At 35.4% G+C, this 21,795-nt stretch overlaps 1 protein-coding gene across 1 annotated transcript in view; it reads right to left on the bottom strand.

Moving 5' to 3' along the window:
- Window positions 1–21,795, bottom strand: part of SLC9C1 (solute carrier family 9 member C1) — a 101,476-nt gene that overhangs the window by 8,748 nt on the left and 70,933 nt on the right. Inside the window, exons 15-22 of the mRNA XM_082460239.1 lie at window positions 17,192–17,387; window positions 13,559–13,747; window positions 12,345–12,494; window positions 10,619–10,670; window positions 9,244–9,392; window positions 5,121–5,246; window positions 3,886–3,984; window positions 3,185–3,358 (exon numbers count right to left, since the gene is read on the bottom strand). Of these exons, the coding sequence (XP_082316365.1) occupies window positions 3,185–3,358; window positions 3,886–3,984; window positions 5,121–5,246; window positions 9,244–9,392; window positions 10,619–10,670; window positions 12,345–12,494; window positions 13,559–13,747; window positions 17,192–17,387 (1,135 nt within the window). The remainder of the gene's footprint in view (window positions 1–3,184; window positions 3,359–3,885; window positions 3,985–5,120; window positions 5,247–9,243; window positions 9,393–10,618; window positions 10,671–12,344; window positions 12,495–13,558; window positions 13,748–17,191; window positions 17,388–21,795) is intronic.

The following is a 21,795-nucleotide window of genomic DNA, read 5'->3' as shown; positions in this document are numbered from 1 at the left end:
AGCTCTGAAGTGAGTCTCTGGTAAGCAGCATATAAATGGGTTTTGTTTTTTTTATCCAATCATCCAGCCTATGTCTTTTGATTGGAGCCTTTAGTCCATTGACATTTAAAATGATTATTGATACATACATACTTATTGCTATCTGTTACTTGTTTTCTGGCTGTTTTTGTAGTTATCTGTTCCTTTCTCCGTTTTTCGTTTCTTCCCTTGTGGTTTGATGATTTTGTTTAGTGGTAGGCTTGTGTTCCTTTTTTCTCTAGTTTTTGTGTATCTATTGTAAGTTTTTGATTTGCGGTTACTATGGGGTTCATATATGTTGACCTATAGCTATATCTACTTATTTTAAACAGATAGTCATTTAAGTTCAAACACATTCTAAAATATCTACTTTTTTTACTCCCTTGTCTCAGGTTTTGTGTTTTCGATGTCATATTTTACATCTTCATTTTTATCCCTATTTATTGTAGTTATAGTTGATTTTACAATTTTTTGTCTTTTAATCTTGTAATAGCTTAATTAACTGATCCACAACTTTTACTATATATTTGCCTTTATTAGTGGCTTTTTTCCTTTCCTGACTCTTTTACTGCCATCTCCAAACTACTCTTTTAAGTTCTAAAATTTCCTTTAGATTCTTTTCTATTTTTCAATATTTCCTATGTCTTCTCTCATAAAGATTATATTTTCCTTTAGCTGCTTGAACATATTTCCCTTTAGTTCTTTGAATAAGAACTAAAGGGAATAAGAACTATAAGAATAGCGCTTTCATGTCCTCATTTAATCCATATTCTGGGCAATCTCACTGTTGGTTTTTTATTTATTAACCCACCCACTCCCAAACACACAAACACACACACACACACACACTATGGGTCACATGTTCATGGTTCTTTGCTTGTTTAGTAATTCATGATTGCTGATGATAAATTGTAGAGATTCCAGATTCTGTTATCTTCCTTTGAGCACTGCTTATTTTTGTTGTAGTAGGCCCTTCATTTACTGTCTGATAACCTTGAGCTTGTATAGGTTGATTTGTTTAATCAGTAGAAAACTCTAGGTATTTTCCATGATTCTGTAATTTAGTGGTACTTAACCTCCAAATTCTGTCTCCACTGTGAAGCCTGCCAAGGCTTGCTCTCAGGCTTTGTTATAGTAAATCTAGAGCTAACCTTACTAAGTCATGGTATTTACTCCTAAGGTCTATTCCTTCTGTCCTCTCACCCCCATGCCTGAGGTTTTAAAAGTTCTATCCTTTCCGGCAAGATAGAACCTTAAACATCTCAAATCCTTGGCACTCCTTGACCTCTAATATCTCTGGTTCATTCTTAGCAATCTGATAATTTAGTTTTGTCTCATCTTGTGCATGTGCACCCTATCCCTCAACCAAGGACTTGTGGAGAACCACCACACAGATTCCTCAGTTCTCCCTCTGTGAAACTCCTGCTCCTATGCCCAGTTCTACAGATTCCAACCACTTTAGCTGCCACAATTTCTTATCTCTCACATCTCAGCTCAGCAGGATCATGGACTTCCTCTTGGATTCTTATTGTGCTGTAGTTAGAAAGTGTCCTAGTGAGAGGGTCAGGGTGGATGTGGGGCTTATCTTGTGAGCTTCTCTTCTCTTGAGGTTTCCAAACTTAACACTGCCTGTTTTCCAATGGCTGAAAATATTTGTCTCATATATTTTGTCAAGTTCCATGGTTATTTATGGTGAGTATGCTACCAAGTTCTCGGTAACTTCATTATATCCGGAAGCAAAAGGCTAGAGTATTTTTATGTGAATGCCTGGTATCATGTAATTTCACTTGTAAATATTCTAATATGCATTGCTGAATGATAGAGACTTTAAAAATTTTCCCTTGCCTTCTTCCTCCTCCCCTCCCTTTTTATTCCTTTGATTTGTTGAAAAAAAAAAAAAAAAGAAACAGGTCATTTGGCCTGTAGGACCTTCCACATTCTAGGTTTAGCTAATTATTCTCTCCTGGTGTCAGTTAACTTGTTTCTCTCCTTCCTGCATTTTCTGTAAACTGGTTGGATTTAGAAGCTTCAGGTTTTCTCTTTTCTTGTGCAAGAAGACTCCATGGTGCTAGTCCTTCTGTTGCATCAGATCATGAAGTATGTGATGCCCCAGTAGTCATTACTTTAGTGATGCTAAGATTATCCTTAGGTGGTGTGACCCTGGTTTTTCACTATAAAATTTCCCATTAACATTCTGCTTAGTAGTTTTAGCATCAATTGGTGATTGTTGCATAGGTTTATTACTTCATTAAGGCTGGCAAAATGGAGATATTCTAATTCTGTCATTCTACATTTTGTTAGCTGGAATTCTTCTACACAGAAGAATTTTTCACCATTTTTTTTTTCTTCTTAGCTTCCTTGAAAGAGTTCATAGAGGAAAGGCAGGATAAATGTTTCATTTTTTCTTTTTTAAAAGAAGCAATACAGAATTTCCTGGTGGTCCAGTGGTTAGGACTCCGGGCTTCCACTGCCAGGGGCCTGGGTTTGATCCCTGGTTGGGGAACTAAGATCCCTCAAGCTGCGTAGCATGGCCAAAAAAAAAAAAAAAGTAAAAACATAATAAATAAAAGACTGTCCTTTAAAAAAAAAAAAGAAGCAATCTATTTTCAGAGACATAAGTTGATATCTTAACAACCTTTTTGGAATAAAAAAATAGGTGTCATTATCAACTTTTGGGTTTTTTATATATTTTGGGGGTTCAATTGTTTACATCATTATTCTTTGTGAGTTCACGTTAGGCCAGTGGGAGTCCCTGCTGCTTTGAGGATTTTGTCCTCAACTGTGTGTCAGGAAACTTCCATCCACTTTGCTCAACTTTTCTAGTAATAAATCCCAGCTCTTTGACTTTTTCCCTTCCTTACCCTCCAAATTATGGTATTGATAGTTAAAATATCCCATCTAGTTTTGCCATGAGAGATCTCATATAACCAGTTTTTCTGGTTAAATCCTTGTTTCAATATGGTAGGTTAACTTTTACAAACCATTTTGTTAGGACATTATACCGTGTTCATAAAATTTTATAACAAGTTTTATTTCTTTATCATCCCTATTTTTAAAAAAAATTGTCACTAGACTGTAAACATATACAAGTACAAAAATAACCTTAAATTTTGTACTAGATATTTAACAAGGTACAACAGTAAGACATAAGGTGATGTTTTCTGACCTCCACTACAGTTTTGCAGGTGGCGGAATATTTCATGGGTTCATTAGTCAAGCAGTTTAGCTCTCCTATTATTGCCCCACTGATCACAAAGTCTGTGTAAGTTATTTGGTAATCTTTCTCCTCTGACTCCCAGATTATTTGGTCAATTCCCAAACCTGGCTTTGATCTTTGAAGCTGTTCAGGAACAAAGAAAGAAAAAAAATACATATGCCAGTTAATTTACCAAAACTATTTAATTTATGGCTTTTTCCCCCTTTGGTTTTAACAATTTTAATATCATATATTGTTTGACAACATGTATCACTCATAACTTTTAAAGTGAATTTATTAAATTAGCAATGACTTGGAAAAAAAACATTTTTAAATACTCTGATCTTTCTGATCCCACTTACTCACCCAACCTATACCTGTCTTAGAATGGCTAAAAGCCCAACTCAAACATAAGATAAATAACAATTTATATTATAATTTTCCATCTTAATGCTGATCCTTTGAGGTTTTTTGTTATCTATAGGAACGTATGGCTTAAAGGTGATGGCTGGTATTATCATTGTGTCTGAGGAAGAAAATTGTCGTTTGGATAACAGCTGCTGTCCAAAAAAAGGAATAATAGAGTTCTTAACATTGAAAGGTGTTTATTCTCTATTATGTAACTTTTTAACTAGTGCTCACAAGTGCATTTATAAATGTCTCTGCCTTACCTTTACCATGCCTGAAATAATTACATAAATTCCTTGGGGCTCATCATCTTCTTCAAATATATCATTTCCACAATCAAATGTTACAATTCTGGATCTTTCCTAAAAAATATCACCAAATACATAAGCTATAAATAATATTTTAGTGGTGATTGAAGTTTACATTTTTTTAAAAGTTGTACATTTTTAAAGTAAATGTTACTCCAAAATATCTGAGATTTTGTGTTAGTAATAAATTTGTAAGAGAAAATAGGAATTATAGCTAACAAAGAGAAGGTGGATATTCACAGGTATATGTAATTTCAGATGGGGTGTTCATACATAGATAAGAAAACAATCTAATCTAGGAATAAGAATGTAGTAGAAGGATGAAAATATTTCATTTGGATGAAAAATAGGACAGATGCAAGCTAATGGCACATGTGTGTCTTATATATACTCGTGCTCTAAACAGCTGATGAAGTAATAAAAAAAATTCATTCATTCAAAATATTTTAAGCAGGTGAAAAAAATATAATTTGTCTTTTGGTACTTATTTGATATAGAAAAAGATGTTAATAGAACAGGTTAAATCTCTTTATTTGTTCATCCCACAAACACTTATTGAACACCCACTATGTGAGATGCTACATGGTAGGAGTTGAGTATTCAAAAGCTGGATGAGGTAAAAATTATAGTAGGGGAGAGAGATGTAAAGATAATAATTGTAATGTAATGTAATGATGCTATAATAAAGGTATATAGTTACAGTGGTGATTCCTTTGGTCCTCCAAACTCTGGATGGACCATAGGATGTTCTTATACTGGTGGGGTATTTGACTCTAAAGCCTGCTTTTCAGAGTACCTTTGGTGGGGGTTTCCAGAGAAGCAATAAGTAGAGGAGGTTTGGGGGGAAAAAATGAAAGCAAAGAGCATTTCAAGATAAGTAAATAGCCCTCACAGAGGAATGGAATTAAAGAACGGTATAAAGTTCTTGGGGTACCATGAGTGGTTCAGTCTAAATAGAGTATGGGGTATATGACACATGGGTAACAGAAAGTAAAGATGGAGAGGTAAGCAGGAGGCAGACTGTGGGAGAACTTTGCATGTCATTCAAAGAGATTTTGATTTTATCCTACAGGTAATCAATGACATTTAGATAATTTAAAACTGAAAAGTATCATGGTTAAATCTTTACTTTTTAAAATATCATTTGCTGATACATTAGAGATACTATTACTAGCAAATACAAATATTACCTGAATAAAGCTTATATGGTCTTGGTCTTTATCCAGCCACGGAATATGATAGAGTGCTTTGTCAACAGTAAGAGGTTTGTACATAGGTTGAAGATCAAGTATCTCTCTTTTTCTGGCCGTTATTAACTAAAACCACAAAAGTTAAGAAAGGAGATGAACAAAACTGGTGTTCACAGAATGTTTAAAACAATTATGGTTTTATACTATTTCCTTTTCTTGTTCTTCTGACATTTTTGTTCTTCTATGGAAACCTTCAACCTCTCTCCTGTTATAGCATTTTTCTATGTTATCATTATTCTGAAGTCATAGGTTACTTTTAAAAGTAAATCTTATATGTCCATGCCACTCTATCACTTCGTCTCAGCTACCAAATGTAAAATAGATAGCTAGTGGGAAGCAGCCGCATAGCACAGGGAGATCAGGTTGGTGCTTTGTGACCACCTAGAGGGGTGGGATAGGGAGGATGGGAGGGAGACTCAAGAGGGAGGAGATATGGGGATATATGTATATGTATAGCTGATTCACTTTGTTATAAAGCAGAAACTAAGAAAAAAAAAGTAAATCTTTTACCGAAGTATAGCACATATGCAAAAAGTGCACAAATCATAAATGTCCACTCAAAGAACATTTACCACATGAAAATATCTGCGTAACCAGCACCCAGATTAAAAAATAAAACATTTATTGAACCCTAGAATCCTCCCTTATGTTCTCTTCTAGTCATTACTTCTACCCCAAATTAATCACTCTTTTTCTATTACCATAGTTTAGCTTTGTCTGGTTTTGAGCTTTATCTGCATGAAATCAATGAGTATGTACTTATTTGTGTCTGGTTTCACTTGCTCAGCATTATGTTTCTGAGATTCATCTATAATGTTGCAAGGAGCAAACATTCATTCATTTCATTTTCACTGTTGTGTAGTATTATATTTTATGAATATACCACAGCTTTATTTATCTGTTGTTGATTGACATTTGGGCTGTTCCAGTTTGGGACTTTTGAAATGCTTCAGTGAGTACTTGCTTGCTGTACATATGTACTCATTTCTGTTGTATATATGGTTATGTAATCTAATTTCTGGGTCTTAAGATATGTATATGTCCAAACAATTTTCCAAAGTGATTGCATCAGTTTATACTCCCACTCTAATGTTCCAGTTGTCAATACTTGGTATTGTCAGGTTTTTTGTTTTTTTTTTTAATTTTAAGTATTCTGATGGTTGTGTATTTGTATTTACTTTTGGTTTTAATTTGCATTAAGCTTATGATGTTGATATAACATTTCTTATGTTTATTGGCTTCTAGAATATTCTCTGTTGGGAAGTGCCTGTTCAAATCTTTTGTTGATTTTTTTTTAAATGAATTTTCTGTCCTGTTCTTATTGATTTGTAAGATATTTTTATATATTCTGAACATGAGCCCTTTTTTGGATATATTTATTTTGAAAATTTCCTCTACCTTTTTGTGGATTGTCTTTTCATTATCTTGTATCTTTTTTTGTCTCTCATTTTCTGCATTACTGTCTTCTTTTTTTTTTTTTAATTTTTTTATTTTTGGCTGTGTTGGGTCTTCGTTTCCGTGCGAGGGCTTTCTCTAGTTGTGGCAAGCAGGGGCCACTCTTCATTGTGGTGCATGGGCCTCTCACTATCGTGGCCTCTCTTGTTGCGGAGCACAGGCTCCAGACACGCAGGTTCAGTGGCTGTGGCGCACGGGCCCAGTTGCTCCGTGGCATGTGGGATCTTCCCAGACCAGGGCTCGAACCCGTGTCCCCTGCATTGGCAGGCAGATTCTCAACCACTGCGCCACCAGGGAAGCCCTGCATCATTGTCTTCTTTTGTATTTAGTTGATTTTCTGTAGTGAAACATTTAAAACTCATTTTTCATTTATTTACATGTAATTCTTTAGTTATTTTCTTTTTTATTACCATAGGGATTACATTTAGCATCCTAGAATATAACACTCTAATTTGAATTTATAACAGTTTAACTTCCATAACATACAAAACTCTGCTCCTTTAAAAGCTCCATCCCCACCCTTTGCAGTTGATGTCATAAAATTACATCTTTATGTGTTGTCTGTCCAAAACACAAACTAAAAAAAGTTTTAAATGCATTCATCTCTTAAATATGACATTACAAGCCAAAGCTATAATAATTCTAGCTTTTAGAGTAATAATTACTTTAAAAAACATATTAGTCTCTTAAATCATGTAGAAAACAAAAAAAATGGAGTCAGACACAATTATTACAATAATACTAGCATTAATAATTGCCCATGTATTTACCTTTACTGAGATTTTTATTTCTTCATATGGGTTTGAGTTATTGTCCAGTGTCCTTTCTTTTCAATCTTCATGACATGTTTTAGAATTTCTTTCAGGGCAGGTATAGTGGTAATGAACTCCCTCAGCTTTTGTTTGCCTGAAAATGTCTTAATTTCCCTCTCACTTCTAAACCACATTTTTGCTGGATATAGGATTCTTAGTTGATTATTTTTTCTTTTAGTACTTTGAATATATCAGCCCACTTTCTTCTGGTCTCCAAAGTTTCTGATGAGAAATCTGCTGATAATCTTATTGAGGATCCCTTGTATGTGAAGAATTTCTTCTCTATTGCTGACTTCAAAATTCTCTCTTTATCTTTCAGCAATTTGATTACAATGTGCCTTGATGTGGATCTATTTGAGTTCAACCTACTTGAAGTTCACTGAGCTTCCTGGATGTTAACATTCATGCCTTACATCAAATTTAGAAAGTTTTCAGCCAATATTTCTTTAAATTTCCTGTCTGTTCCTTTCTCTCTCTCTTGTTTTCTTGGGACATCTACATTGCATCTGTTGGTCCACTTGATGGTATCTCACAGGTCCCTTAGACTCTGCTCACTTTTCAATCTTTTACTTTCTATTCCTCAGATGCTATAATTTCCATGGTCCTGTTTTCAAGGAGACTTATTTTTTTTTTATGCCTTTTAGTTCTTGCCACGTGGTGTTATACATATTTTACCTTAGGTTCATTCTTAAGGATTTAGAGTTTTTAATTGCTATTGTGAATACAATATTTTTCCACATTTTCTTTAGTTGTGGAATAATTTTGAAAGTTGATCTTGTTTCTGGAAACCCTATTGAATTACTTTATTGATCCTATATTATCAATTTTAAGTTAATTCTCTAGGGTTTTAGATTAAACAATCAATAAGCAATAACAGTTTTATCCTTTTTCCAAAACCTCCATCTCTCAAGTTCCTTTTATTTTTCTTCTTGATCTGGCTAAGACTTATAAGCACAGCATTCACTACTTGGAATGATACTGTTCTTCTTTTTTCCTGACTTTAATGGGAATAATTCTAAATGTTTTGCCATCTAATACAATGTTTGCTTCAGATTTTTAATAGATACTTTTTATCCAGTTAAGGATGTTACTTCTTTTATTAGCCTTTGAACGTTCTGAATGAGAGTTGGATTTTATCAAATGACTTTTCTTCTTTGATCTCTTAATAAATGAGTTATATAGCTATTTTGGGAGACAAAACCTTCTTAGTCATAGTGTATTACGCCAGATTCAACTAGCTACTATTATGTTAAAAAGTTTTATATATGTATTCACAAGTATAATAGCTTTTTTCCCCTTATACTATTCCCGATTTCGGGAATAAATTTTATACTTACAGAATGAGTTGGGACCCTCTCTAACTTTTTACATGTCACGGTACCATTTAAATAACTTAGAGAAAGGAAATGTAATTAATTCTTACCCTATAATTGAGTGCTCTTATAAATCATAGTTTTTACGGAAAAAGTTGTTTCAGTGTCACAGGTAACTCCCAGGAACATATTGATACCCAGTCTAGCCTAGGATGAGGAATAGTTTCAGTATACCTTTAGTCTGGGTGTAAAGCATAGAAAGAGGTTGTCCCTCACTATGGCAAGAAAGGAAAAGGAAGTTGACCAATAGAATTGCAGGAAGGAAACTCTCTCTGGTAGGTGCTTTTCTTCAGACAACTGTTTTAAGTTATATATTTATATTGCAAGAATGGCCTATATTGGAAAGAGCCAAAAGTAGGTTTGAAGATCATAAATGACTATATATCAAGTAAGTATATTTGCTTTGAAAATATTCTACCATACCTTATTAATTTCAAAACCTTCAGTTTTATGAAGAATTCCTTTTAACCTGAAAACTTTAACAATTTCTCTAGCCAAACTGAGCATGACATTAATCTCCTCCTTTGTTTTCATAGTGACAGCGATTTCTGGGTGGTCATACTCTAAGTAGCCTGAAAAATAACAAAATATTTTCAGATGAAATAGGACATTGCTTAAATATTTCATGTGGACAGTAAGCTAATACTTCTTCTTTAAACCCATGGAGTATAACCCTCATCACAGGGAAATGTATCTCTCCCTGAAGAGGCCTCTACAATCAATCAACATTCACCAGTAGTTGCAGAATTCTGCCTGACATTTTCTTGTCGGCAGCCCATACCTGTGTCTAAGCCCATGAAGGACAGGCAGCCCTAGTCCTAGGATCAAAATTATACTGAAGCACCTATGCTGGACACTGAGAGGCTCTCCTGGGCTCTAGGTCTGGAGTTATGACCCAATTTTTTATTCTGTTTGAATGAAGATTTCTGACTACAGACTGTGTGCTTAAATATGGCTTCTGATCAAGTCCTCTCACTCCTCCTGGGTCATTTCCACCCGTCCTGCCTGGGCATCTAGATGACTCATTTATCTATGTTCTCCTGCCTGTCTGATGTGGATTCCTGGATGCCTATGAGAGTTTAATCCACTTAGGACTTTTTCTTGGTCATGACCTCTTGTCTGGCTTGACAACTATCTGCCATGCAAGATCTCTCATGCTTGGCCTCATTCCCAGGCTTGCTGTGTTCTTTTGTTGTCCACCATCTGGTACCAAACCCCCTTCTTCTCCATACACATAAACACTGTGCTATAGGGATGTGTCTGTCTCACTCCCAGGATTTGTGCTGCACTAGGACCATGAACTGGCGTGATTCAGAGAACAGGCTGTTGTCATGTTTGGGCACTGAGCCTCCTAGCAGTCACATCAGCGATCTGTGAGGCTCTGTTCCGATTTCAACTCGTTTTAAAGCTTAAATCCTCAGATGGCAACTCTGTGGCAAATGGAGGAAAAAATAGTTTCTTTCCTTGTGTTGCTCAGGAAGGTATGTTTGGAAGAAAATAGAATTTATAAGGTGATAAAGACATGCATAACCATGGCATGCGAATGCGTTTTCTTTAAACAGAAATTAAAAGGCCTTCATTGTGGTATAAGGCAGAGAGAACAAATGTGGAGGGGTAATATTACACTATTCTCATCCAGCCAAAGATACGATCATGTTGATTGTTGAAGTTATTCTCTTTATTATTGATAGTAAGTAGGTCTCCTCAAAGATCAGTTTAGTTATCAAAACCATTACCTCTCTGTAGAAATGATGATAAGAGATGGTCATGCTAGATCTTTAAGGTGAGAGGTACCTACCTAGCTCTTTCATAGCATGTCCTGTATTCTTCGTTACCCTCCTTAATAACATCTACAGAACAAAAGAAATGTTTTGGGAGACAAAACTGTTATAAAATGTCTTTACATTAGCAACTGATGAATTTTTAACCTAAATTAATAACTTTAGGGCTTCCCTGGTGGCGCAATGGTTAAGAATCCACCTGCCAATGCCGGGGACATGGGTTCGAGCCCTGGTCTGGGAAGATCCCACATGCCGTGGAGCAATTAAGCCCATGCTCCACAACTACTGAGCCCGCGTGCCACAACTACTGAAGCCCGTGTGCCAAGATCTCGTGCTCCGCAACAAGAGAAGCCACTGCAATGAGAAGCCTGTGCACTGCAACGAAGAGTAGCCCCCACTCACTGCAACTAGGGAAAGCCTGCACGCAGCAACGAAGACCCAACGCAGCCAAAAATAAAAAAATAAAATGAATTAAAAAATAACTTTAAAGAAAAATATGATGGGGAACTTTCCAGGAATTAGATTTGAATTTTGTGCAATGAATTTTATTTTACTCCAGCAAGAGTGGTGGAGAGGATAAGAAGCGGCATTACCTAGGCTAATTTTGAGAAGCCTAAAGGTAAGTCGTATATTTTTTCTTAAAGTAACTTACTTTTGGATACTATTGATTCTGAAAAATGCAGGCATGCTAGGTACTCTCCCATTCAATTTTTGAGAGCCTCCAAATTTGGGAAACAGGTGTGGCTTTCAACCTTAAATGAGATAGAAGTTTTAACCAAACTATGTGGGAGGAGAAATGAGGACTGAAATTGGCCAATATCTTAGAGATTCAAGTCCTTCTGTATTTTCTACTGTGTATCCTCGATATGAGTGGTTATAAAAGGTAACAAGGTTCAGCAAAATAGTTTTATAGTTACAGGTGGTGAAGAGAGAAAAGATACAGCTCTTTGTGTTCAACTACATATTGAGTGTTCAGTGTTCTCAACTACAAAGCTTTGGGCATATAGCATATAGAATACAGCATTCAAATGTTCTAAATTATCTTGAAAGGTGACTGTTTAATTCCACATAGCTGGCAAATTTGTGGGGACATATAATCTGCCTAATTGAGAAAATGAAAAATAAGGTCTAGAACTTAGGCCCTAGCATTCTTTTTGCTGTTTATTAGCTATGTGTGTGACTTTGGGCATAATCATTTAACCTCTCTTGGCTTCATTTTTCTCATCTGTATAATGAGAGAATTAGATGTGGTTTCCCTCTAAGTAAGTTATTGGTACGTCTTTCCATTTGCCATATCCCCATCCTTTACTTCTTTCATTATTTATTGTGGGAAAATCAGGGATATAGAGAAATAGAAGGAGCCTTTGGGAATTATGAGGAAGGTCTGTTGGCTCAACCCTGCCATCACTTATCGTCCTCCAATATTTCCTATTTAATGCATCTGTAGCCTGACAGATCCTGTAACTTGCATTGAGAGAAGCTGACCGTTGCACACGGGTTTCATGACAGCTCCACAAGGACAAAAAGATGTGCTCCAAGAGCCTCATAACTTGTTAATATGGCATAGACACTTCAGTAAGGAGACTTTTGAGTAATCTAAATGTTGATCGGTTTCAGTTTTTACAGACATTTCTTAGTAAACCAGGAGTCAAAGGTCATATATAGACAGAAGACATGATGGGTGAGGGAAACTGAGGGGTGAGGGACATAAACCATTTTCTTAGTATTTAAAGTTTTCCTCACCTGTTTAACCTGTTTAGAACTTGCAATCTTATCAATTATAGTCATTATGTCTGCTTCGCCTTGGATATATCCTTTTAGTATAGCATACTTAAAGGACAGCTGATGACTCATCCTTTTGTCTAATATCTGCAGCAACTTTGGTGTTACGAGCTAAAAAAACAGGACCACTATGTAATATAAATTGTACAAATTATAGTTGATTTTATGTTGGTTAGTTTAAAATAGGTATTAATAAAAAATGACATGTTCTCAATGGTAACTATAGTAACTTGTCAAGATTCTTGGTTATTTTATTCATAGTATCTCTATAATTTCATGGCTAGAGCTATTTCCCCATAACTAATAATATTAGATGTCTCTGTGAAGTTAAGACTTTATTCTTTACTTATTTCCCTTAGAGAGAATTGCATGCTATTTTCAACTGGTTTAAATTCTTGGAAAACAATGTGATTAATTCTCTGGGCTTAGGCCATAAAATGACTGTCTATAAAGTACTGTCACTTTTACCTGCTAAACCTCCCACTAAACTTTTCACTAGATGGTTCATTTGAGCGAGAGTCTACCACAACTATACTCCCTGTTTGACCCCACAATTAACTTCTCGTTGTTTCTTTGCTGAGAGTTTAAGTCCCCAGGTTATCTGTTACCCTTGTACAGTCTCCTAACTTCAGCAGAGTTGGCTGATCCCTAAGTTTTCTTGTCCGTGCTCCATAATCTCCACACTCATATAGAAATAAATAACTACTCATTATACTTGTTATAGGAAGACATTAATTAGACAGTCAAAGGTCATTTTTGATGTTGTGATTTTATAATATTATGAGTTTATATAACACAAAATGTGTATTTTTCGGTTTCTTAATTTGTATGAATGTATACTATTTGCTTTGTTGCTACATGGTTTGTTTTGTTGAGTTCCATGATTTATTTCAGGTATTCATAAGAATAAACATTACTTTGGAGTTTTCATGTGCTCTCTATTCAAAGGAGAAGCTGTGATGAGTATTTCTGTACTTTCATGTGCTAAACAAATTTCTAATATAACTTGGATATTCATAATATAATCTGTTATAAAACTTAATTTGTCAAAGGGATCTAAAATATAAACATTAGCCCAACAGAAAGTGGAAACCATAAAACTAGTAAACTGATTTTAGTCCATATTTCATGAAGCAGTCAGAAGTTTGAAACTGCATGATTTAATAGTCCTTTACCTTCAAAATTCGTAGAATGCGAAGAAATCGAACAACTTTTATAAAGACCATTGTTTGAGTCAAATCAAAAGTATAATAATTAATGGAATTTGTCTCAATAAGCATTACATCTACGATGCCAATTAACGTAATTGTTAACTCAAATAGATTCCAGGCATGTAAAAAATATTCCTTCTTCATTGCTGCTATCTGTTGATTTAAAAAGAAATTGTATTTTCTTATTTGTTTTTGCTTTTACTACACCATTTTCCATAATAACTGAAACATTACTAGTTAGGTTTTTCTCTGATCTACCTTAAGATTCTACTTGTCTAAAATACTAGTAAGTGATCATATCAACTTGAAATTAAATGGTTAAAATATTGAAACATCTACTCCAAGAGAGAAAATGTTCAAAATACCTACTAACTTATTAATTCATTCTTTATTTATTAAAAAAAAATTTATTGAAAACCTACTATAACTAAGAGAGTAGGAGCGGTCAAAAATGATTGTGGAATCCAGCCTGGGAAATTAGGTTTCCAGGGGAATTTTGAAGCAAGAGTAGGTTTAGAAATGATACATTTGTTTTGAATATGCTGTTTGAGATGTTTGCACAGTATTTTATTGCAGAGATCCAGTCATCAGTTGTCTATATGATCTGAGGCTCGGAATAAAATCTGAGCTGGAAACATGAGTCTGGGAATCATTAGCCTATGAATGGTAGTTGACGCCAGGGAAGTGGTTGAGATGGCCTGACCCATGAGGCCCTTTATTATTTAATTCATGTCTGTGTCTCCTGTCTCATTTTCCATATCCTCCACACAGATTTAACATCTCTCCAATCTCCATCCTGACCAACCCATCCCTAAGCTCCTGTCATTAGGAAGGAATAACGTTCCCTGTATGTGTCACATTGTTGCTTCTAAGTTTTCCCTTGTTCTTGTTGTCCACTCACATACTCACTCTCTACTTTGACTCCTATTCATTATTCAGAATTCAACTCAAGCATCTCTTTTCCTTAATAGCCTTCCTTCTCTGAACCTACTATTCTGTGTAAGGAACTCCGGTTTTTTCCCATAGCACCCTGTGTATGTCTCTATCATAATACTTAAGATACTGATTTGTAATTTTGATTAATTTGTCTTTTTTAGCAGCCTGATCCCCCTACTCACTATGATTCAGAGACTGTAGGAGACAGACATATTTACGCCAGGGAAAGCGTAAGCTCGATTACAAATTAAGAAATTGTCATGCTTGTTTGTAAACAGACTGTTGTGTGTTTAATGGTAGAGAGTCATTTCCCTTGAGTCTGCTCACATTTGGCTGGGCTGACGAAATTCAGTGTCTGAATCTAGGGATCAGAAGACCAGATCCTGGTCTTGTGAGGTCCTGCTCAAGGCACCATTCAGCTACTGTAGATGTCTCATTTCCTTCTTATTGAAACAGAGTATAGGTTAGATCATTCTCTTAGGAACTTGAAAGAACTGGTATAAACAGTAAGACTTTATCCAGATACCAAGTATTCAGAAACGTGAAGGAGTTTTTTGGAGGTCAATAGAATACAGCCACAGGAGAGGAAGAGCTTGGTATGAAAGGATAGTGTAGGCTTCAAAGGAAGAGGGGTTTGTTAAATATAAGGTTGTTAAAGAATGGTTAGAAATTCAGGTAATGGAAACCTCCGGCACTCAGATATAGAAGAGTGATTACCCTTCCTCTGAGAAAGTTTCAAAAGATCCATTACTCTAATAGGTTGAGGAGTGTTTTGGGAAAAGTTTGAAAATACAAGAAGGAAAGTTTAAGGCAGAATTGTGTATTAGAAAGAACACAAACTTTGAGGGATTGGATCCCAACTCTACTATCATTAGCTATGTGACTTTAAGCAGCTTCTCAGAGACTCAGGTCCCTCATCTGTAAAATGCAAGGCATAATATATATCTACATTAAAGGGTTAACTTAAGGATTTGAAATGTTATAATTGCAATGATACCTGGTACCTTAGTGATCATTTATTATTGTTATTAACATGATGAATATTTTAATAGGCATAGTACAAAGGGGGCAGAACTGAACTTGTGTAGAAAAGACAGCAAAGAAAATGATAAGTGAAGGGAAGCTTGTAAATTGGGCGGTGAAGATGTATCCTGAGTTAAATAGAAGGGAGAGACAAGAACAGGATTGCACATTTGGGAGTATCCTCTTAGCTATGAAGTGTAGCGATGTCTCTGCAGTCCTGTTCTGCTCTCTTAAGTGGACCTGATTGAAGGAGCTATGGCTATGCACAGTTGTGACAGCAGCTTAAACTTGGCAAAGTACAAAGACCACAGAGCTAGAGGGATCGTTATCTCTCATTTAGGCCAACCCTGATATTTTATAGAAGAAGAAACTGAGGTTGGGAAAAGTTTAGTGACTTGGTGAACAGCTAACTGTTTGTCAGAGAAAACCAAAACCAGAGCCAAGTTTGCTGCATCCCAGCTCAGTGTTCTTTCCACTATGGTACATATTAAGTGATTTTAGGGAACACTTTACTCTCACCCTCACCCTGGTATTAACCCTAACCCTAATTGCTTTATTTCTTCTTAATTATGCGACATCTCCTATGGTCGTTCCAACTAATTGGAATTTATTACATACAATGTGATTGAATGTGAAGCCATTCCCCTCACCCCCCCAAGCACAGCTCTGCAGTAGCATTTTAATTTTCCAGTAATGATTTGAGATTTCATCCACTTTGTTTGAATGTCATATATAATTCTTCTATTTAAATCGTCTGGTTAAAAATATTTTATATTACAACTTGATCCATATGACACAATACTATTACCAGTTTGTGGACCCATCAATACATTTCCATCATTTAACAGCCACCTTTATACTGGATTTCAAAAATCAAATTATGAAATGTTTTTCAAGTATAAATGAATTTCTATCAATTTACTTATCCATCTGTTTATCTATCTAGTATAAAAACAGTAAAATGGGACTTCCCTAGTGGCGCAGTGGTTAAGAATCCACCTGCCAATTCAGGGGACACAGGTTCAAGCCCTGGTCCGGGAAGGTCCCACATGCCGTGGAGCAACTAAACCCATGCCCACAACTACTGAGCCCACATGCCACAAGTACTGAAGCCTGTGTACCTAGAGCCCGTGTTCCGCAACAAGAGAAGCCACCGCAATGAGAAGCCCGCACACCGCAACAAAGAGTAGCCCCTGCTCGCCACAACTAGACAAAGCTGGTGCACAGCAATGAAGACCCAAAGCAGCCAAAAATAAGGAAAGAAAAGAAAGAAAGAAAGAGAAAGAAAGAAAGAAAGAAAGAAAATATCTTCCATTAAAAAAAAAATAATAAAATGAACATCCAGGTGCTCACCTCTCTGCTAAGTTAAAGAACTTTGCCAATACCTTTGTAACTCACTCTGCATCCCTTTGACACACACTAATTAAAAATTTGCAAATACAAAATCAATCCTTAAAGTATGAATATTTTCTATTGTCACCCTAAAATCACCTTTAAAAAATAAATTTGTTTGAGAAGAATTTTATACACTCCTTTGGAAAACTGTCTGTAGCTAGTGTTGGAAAATGAAATTAGGAAATCTCCCTGTTAGACATATCACACACACACACACACACACACAATCACATTTTAGCTTACCTTAAGTAGTGCCTCCACAATATAAAATGCAAGAAAAGAGTAGTTAGCATATGTTAATTCAAGCTCATAGATATCGTTTAACACAGATATCCAAGAAATTATAATAGGAAACATATTCATTAGTATCACAAGGTATCCGACATACTCAAATTCATCCGTAAATACTATTTTATGGCATACACGAAGAAAGCAATGTCTGTAAAAAAAAAAAAAAAAAAAGATAGTTATATCTGATAAAATAATTACACTGAATTAATTTCAATATATGCTCAGTTCTGTTCTAATCATCAATAGTTACAAAGCCCATCTTAATTCTGAGAAGTAGCTGTCACTACCATACACTTTCTGGCATCTTACTTCAGATACTTTCCTTTAATTTCTTCCTCTGCTAAATGTCTTCAGGCTGGTTTCCCCTCTTTCTTTCTCACTTTCCTCACCTCTCATTCATTTTTACTTATACTTTTAGTAGAAATACTTCAGATCATAAGACAGGGATAATTCAAACTGGAAATATTAAAAAAGAACAAAGCAAATCTCTCCCACCTTCTAATAATTCCACTTCTCAGAGATGGCTACTATTACCAGTTTGAATATTTTTCCAATATTTTTGTTTATATAATCATATTTATAAATACAAAAGGAATTATATCATACATATTGTTCTGTAACCTGTTTTATTTCTCTCTTAGCAACGGATCATGAGCATTTTTCCTTGTCAAGGCATATAATCTGGAACAAATCCCAGCATGTGTGGTAGTGGAACAGGTTAGGTTGCATTTTATCAAAAACTTTAAGTTAACATACATGCTTTGAAAAATAATTTTTATACCGAGTATGCTAGTCAGTAGAATTGTGGGTGAGATGATTTACTTAATGTATTTTTAATTTTATTTTTAAATTATTCAACTAGTATAATAATGCATTATTATTGCTAAAACTCAAATGAAATTATTAATCAAATTATTGACTGAAATGTGGGTAAGTGCTGGATTTACTTCGCTATTCTTAGAGGTAGATCCGTGTTACGCAGGACCTGAAATTTTACAATTTGGAGCCCTATTTAAGGAAAAGAAGATGAAATTATGAATACATCTATGATGCTGCCATCAAATTGCAAAAATCCTCCAAGGCCTCAGGCAGTGCCAGTGTGAGGGAGGAGCCATGGAGTGTAAGTTTTGTTAAGTTTATGGTAACACTGCCACTGCCCTTCTCAGCCCTCTCTCCAGACTGTTTTTCATTTCTCTCTATTTTTAAAAAATGCAGCCATATTGAGGTATAACTGACATTAAAAATTGTAGATATTGAAAGTGTACATCATATGTACATGTATATGTACAATACAATGTATATACATATACATTGTGAAAAGATTCCCCCCATCTAGTTGATTAACACATCCATCACCTCATATAACTCTTTTTTGGGGGTGTGACCATTTAAGTTCTACTCTCTAGCAAATTTCAGTTATAAAGTACAGTGTTCTCAATTATAGTCACCATGTCTTACATTAGATCTTCAGGCATCATTCACCTTATAGCTGAAAGTTTGTAACCTTTTATCAATCCCTATTTCCCCAAACCCTCAGCTCTGGTTTCTACTCTCTGTTTCTATGAGTTGACTATTTTTTTTTAATGAATGAATGAATGAATTTATTTTTGGCTGTGTTGGGTCTTTGTTGCAGTGCATGGGCTTCTCATTGTGGTGGCTTCTCTTGTTTGTAGAGCATGGGGTCTAGGCACACAGGCTTCAGTCGTTGCAGCATGCAGGCTCAGTAGTTGTGGCACACAGGCTTAGTTGCTCCACAGCATGTGGGATCTTCCTGGACCAGGGCTTGAACCCATGTCCCCTGCATTGGCAGATGGATTCTTAACCACTGCACCACCAGGGAAGTCCCTATGAGTTGACTTTTTAAAATCTATTATTTTATTTTATTTCATTTTTTTCATTTTACTTATTTTTAGAGTTAGCATATAAGTGATACCATGCAGTATTTGTCTTTCTCAGTCTGGCTTATACTTAGCATAATGCTCTCAAGATCCAACCATGTTGTCACAAATGCAGGAATTCCTTCTTTCTCATGGTTGAATAATACTCCTTTGTATTTTCTTTATCCATTCATCCACTGATGGACGCTTAGGTTATTTTTTTTTTTAAACATCTTTATTGGAGTATAATTGCTTTACAGTGGTGTGTTAGTTTCTGCTTTATAACAAAGTGAATCAGTTATACATATACATACGTTCCCATATCTCTTCCCTCTTGCTTAGTTTATTTTTATATCTTAACTATTGTGAATAATGCTACTGTGAAATGGGAGTGCAAATATCTCTTCGATATCTTGTTTTTATTTCTTTTGGATATATACTCAGAAGTGGGATTGCTAGATCATGTGGTAGTTCCATTTTTAACTTTTTGAGGAGACTCCATACTGTTTTCCATAGTGGCTGCATCAATTTAAGAGATAAGAGAATGTGAAATGAACAAAGAACTATAAAGTAGCAAGAAAACAATTATCAAATGGCAATAGTAAATCCATACCTATCTACTGATGATTTTCAGTAGTGGTATGCTTAGATTCCTTTCTCTTTATCTTTTGTGTATCTACTATTGTTTTTTTGCTTTGTGGTTACCATGAGGCTTACATAAAACATATTTATATTTATAACAGTCTATTTTAAGATAAACTTAACTTTGAATGCATACTAAAATCTTTACATTTTTACTCCTCCTCTCCACATTTTATGTTTTTGAGGTTACAATTTACATCTTTTTACCTTGTGTATCCATTAACAAATTATTGTAGTTAAGTTATTTTTAGTACTTCTGTCTTTTAACCTTCATACTAGATTTATAAGTGACTTACTCACCATTATTACAACATTAGAGTACTCTGAATTTTACTATATATTTATTTACTTATGAAATTTATACTTTGATATGTTTTCCTGTTATTAATAAATTCCCTTTCATTTTAGCTTGAAGAAGTCCATTTTAACATTTCTTGTAAGGCTGGTCTTGAGGGTGCTGAATTCCTTAGCTTTTGCTTGCCTGGAAAAACTCATTATCTCTTCTTCAATTCTGAACAATTTTGCTGGGTAGAGAATTCTTGGTTGGTAGTTTTTTTTTTTTTTTTCTTTCAGTACTTTGAGTATATCATGCTACTCTCTTCTGATCTACAAAGCTTCTGCTGAAAAATATGCTGATAGCCTTTTTGGTGTGTGTGTGTCCCTTGTATATAACAAGTTGTTTTTCTCTTGCTGCTTTTAATATTCTCTCCTTGTCTTTAACTTTTGACAATTTAATTACCTAATGTGTCTTGGTGTGGGTCTCTTTGGATTAATCATATTTGGAAATTTCTGAGTTTCCTGGATCTAGATGTCTGTTTCTTTCCCTATGTAAAGAAAGTTTCCAGCCATTATTTCTTTGAATAAGTTTGCTGTCCCTTTCTTTCTCTCTTCTCCTTCTGGGACCCCTATAATGTAAATACTGGTCCACCTGATGGTGTCCCATGAGTTACTTAAGCTATCTTCACTCCTTTTCATTCTTTTTTTCCCCCCTCAGATTGGATGAATTCTGCTGCCTTGTCTTTGAGTTTGCTTATCTTTTTTCTGCTTGATTTAGTCTGCTGTTAAACCCCTCTATTGAATGTTTCAGCTCAGTTATTCTTCAGCTCTGTGATTTCTGTTTGGGACATTTTTATATTTTTTATCTCTGTTAAATTTTTCCCTTTGTTTATACATTCTTCTTCTGACCCTAGTGAGCATCTTTGATCTCTGTAACAGATAAATCACTCTAACAGATCTCTTTAAGAGATAAATCACTTATCTAAATTTCATTAAGGTGTTTCTGGAGTTTTATTGTTCTTTTGTTTAGAACATATTCCTCTGTTTCTTCATTTTCCTTCATGCTCTGTGTTGGTTTCTGCACGTTAGATAAAACAGCCACCTCTTTCGGTCTTGATGGAGTGGTCTTGTGTAGATAAACCTTATCATTCAGCCTAGCCTGAGCTCTTGGTTGTCTCTCAAACCTTTGTGATTGTCCAAGCTGCCTTATTTGCTCTTAGTGGCTCCCAGTAGTTGAGGATGTGCCAAGACCTGTTTGTGTCCCATTGTGGAGAGTATCATTCATCATCTAGATGCAAGCTGATTGGAACTGGACTCCTCAGGTAGCAGCTTTTGAGGTATGCAAATAGACTTCTTTCAGGGAAAGACTGGGAGATGGGTATTTCTATCTGCTCCATCTGCACTGAGCCCTGGGGCTGTAGCCCATTAAGAAGTGTTTCTCTGTTTGCTACAGTCCTGTGGGTCCTAAAATATAAGCCCCCTTGGCCACTAGAGCCAGGCAATCAAGAGGTGTGTCCTTTGTGTGGCAGCCACAAAAGCCAGGGTGCCAAATTTTGCACAAGCTCCTTCCAAGGAGACAACATCCTCATGAACCTATTAAGAACTGTTTCTTTGTCTGCTCTAGTCTTGTGTATTTTGTGGTTATAAGCCTCATTAAATTTCAGAACTAGGTATTTTGGGGGCCCATCCCCTAGGGTGAAGTCTTAAAAGTTGGGGTGCTAGATATTGGGCTCAAACTCTTTGCTTCTCGGGAGATACTGG

Source organism: Balaenoptera physalus (genome assembly GCF_965194825.1).
Source record: "Balaenoptera physalus genome assembly, chromosome: 4".
In the NCBI taxonomy this organism is placed as follows: Eukaryota; Metazoa; Chordata; class Mammalia; order Artiodactyla; family Balaenopteridae; genus Balaenoptera; species Balaenoptera physalus.
The sequence above is the reverse complement of the archived record's forward strand: the minus strand, read 5'-3'. Positions and strand labels throughout refer to the sequence as shown.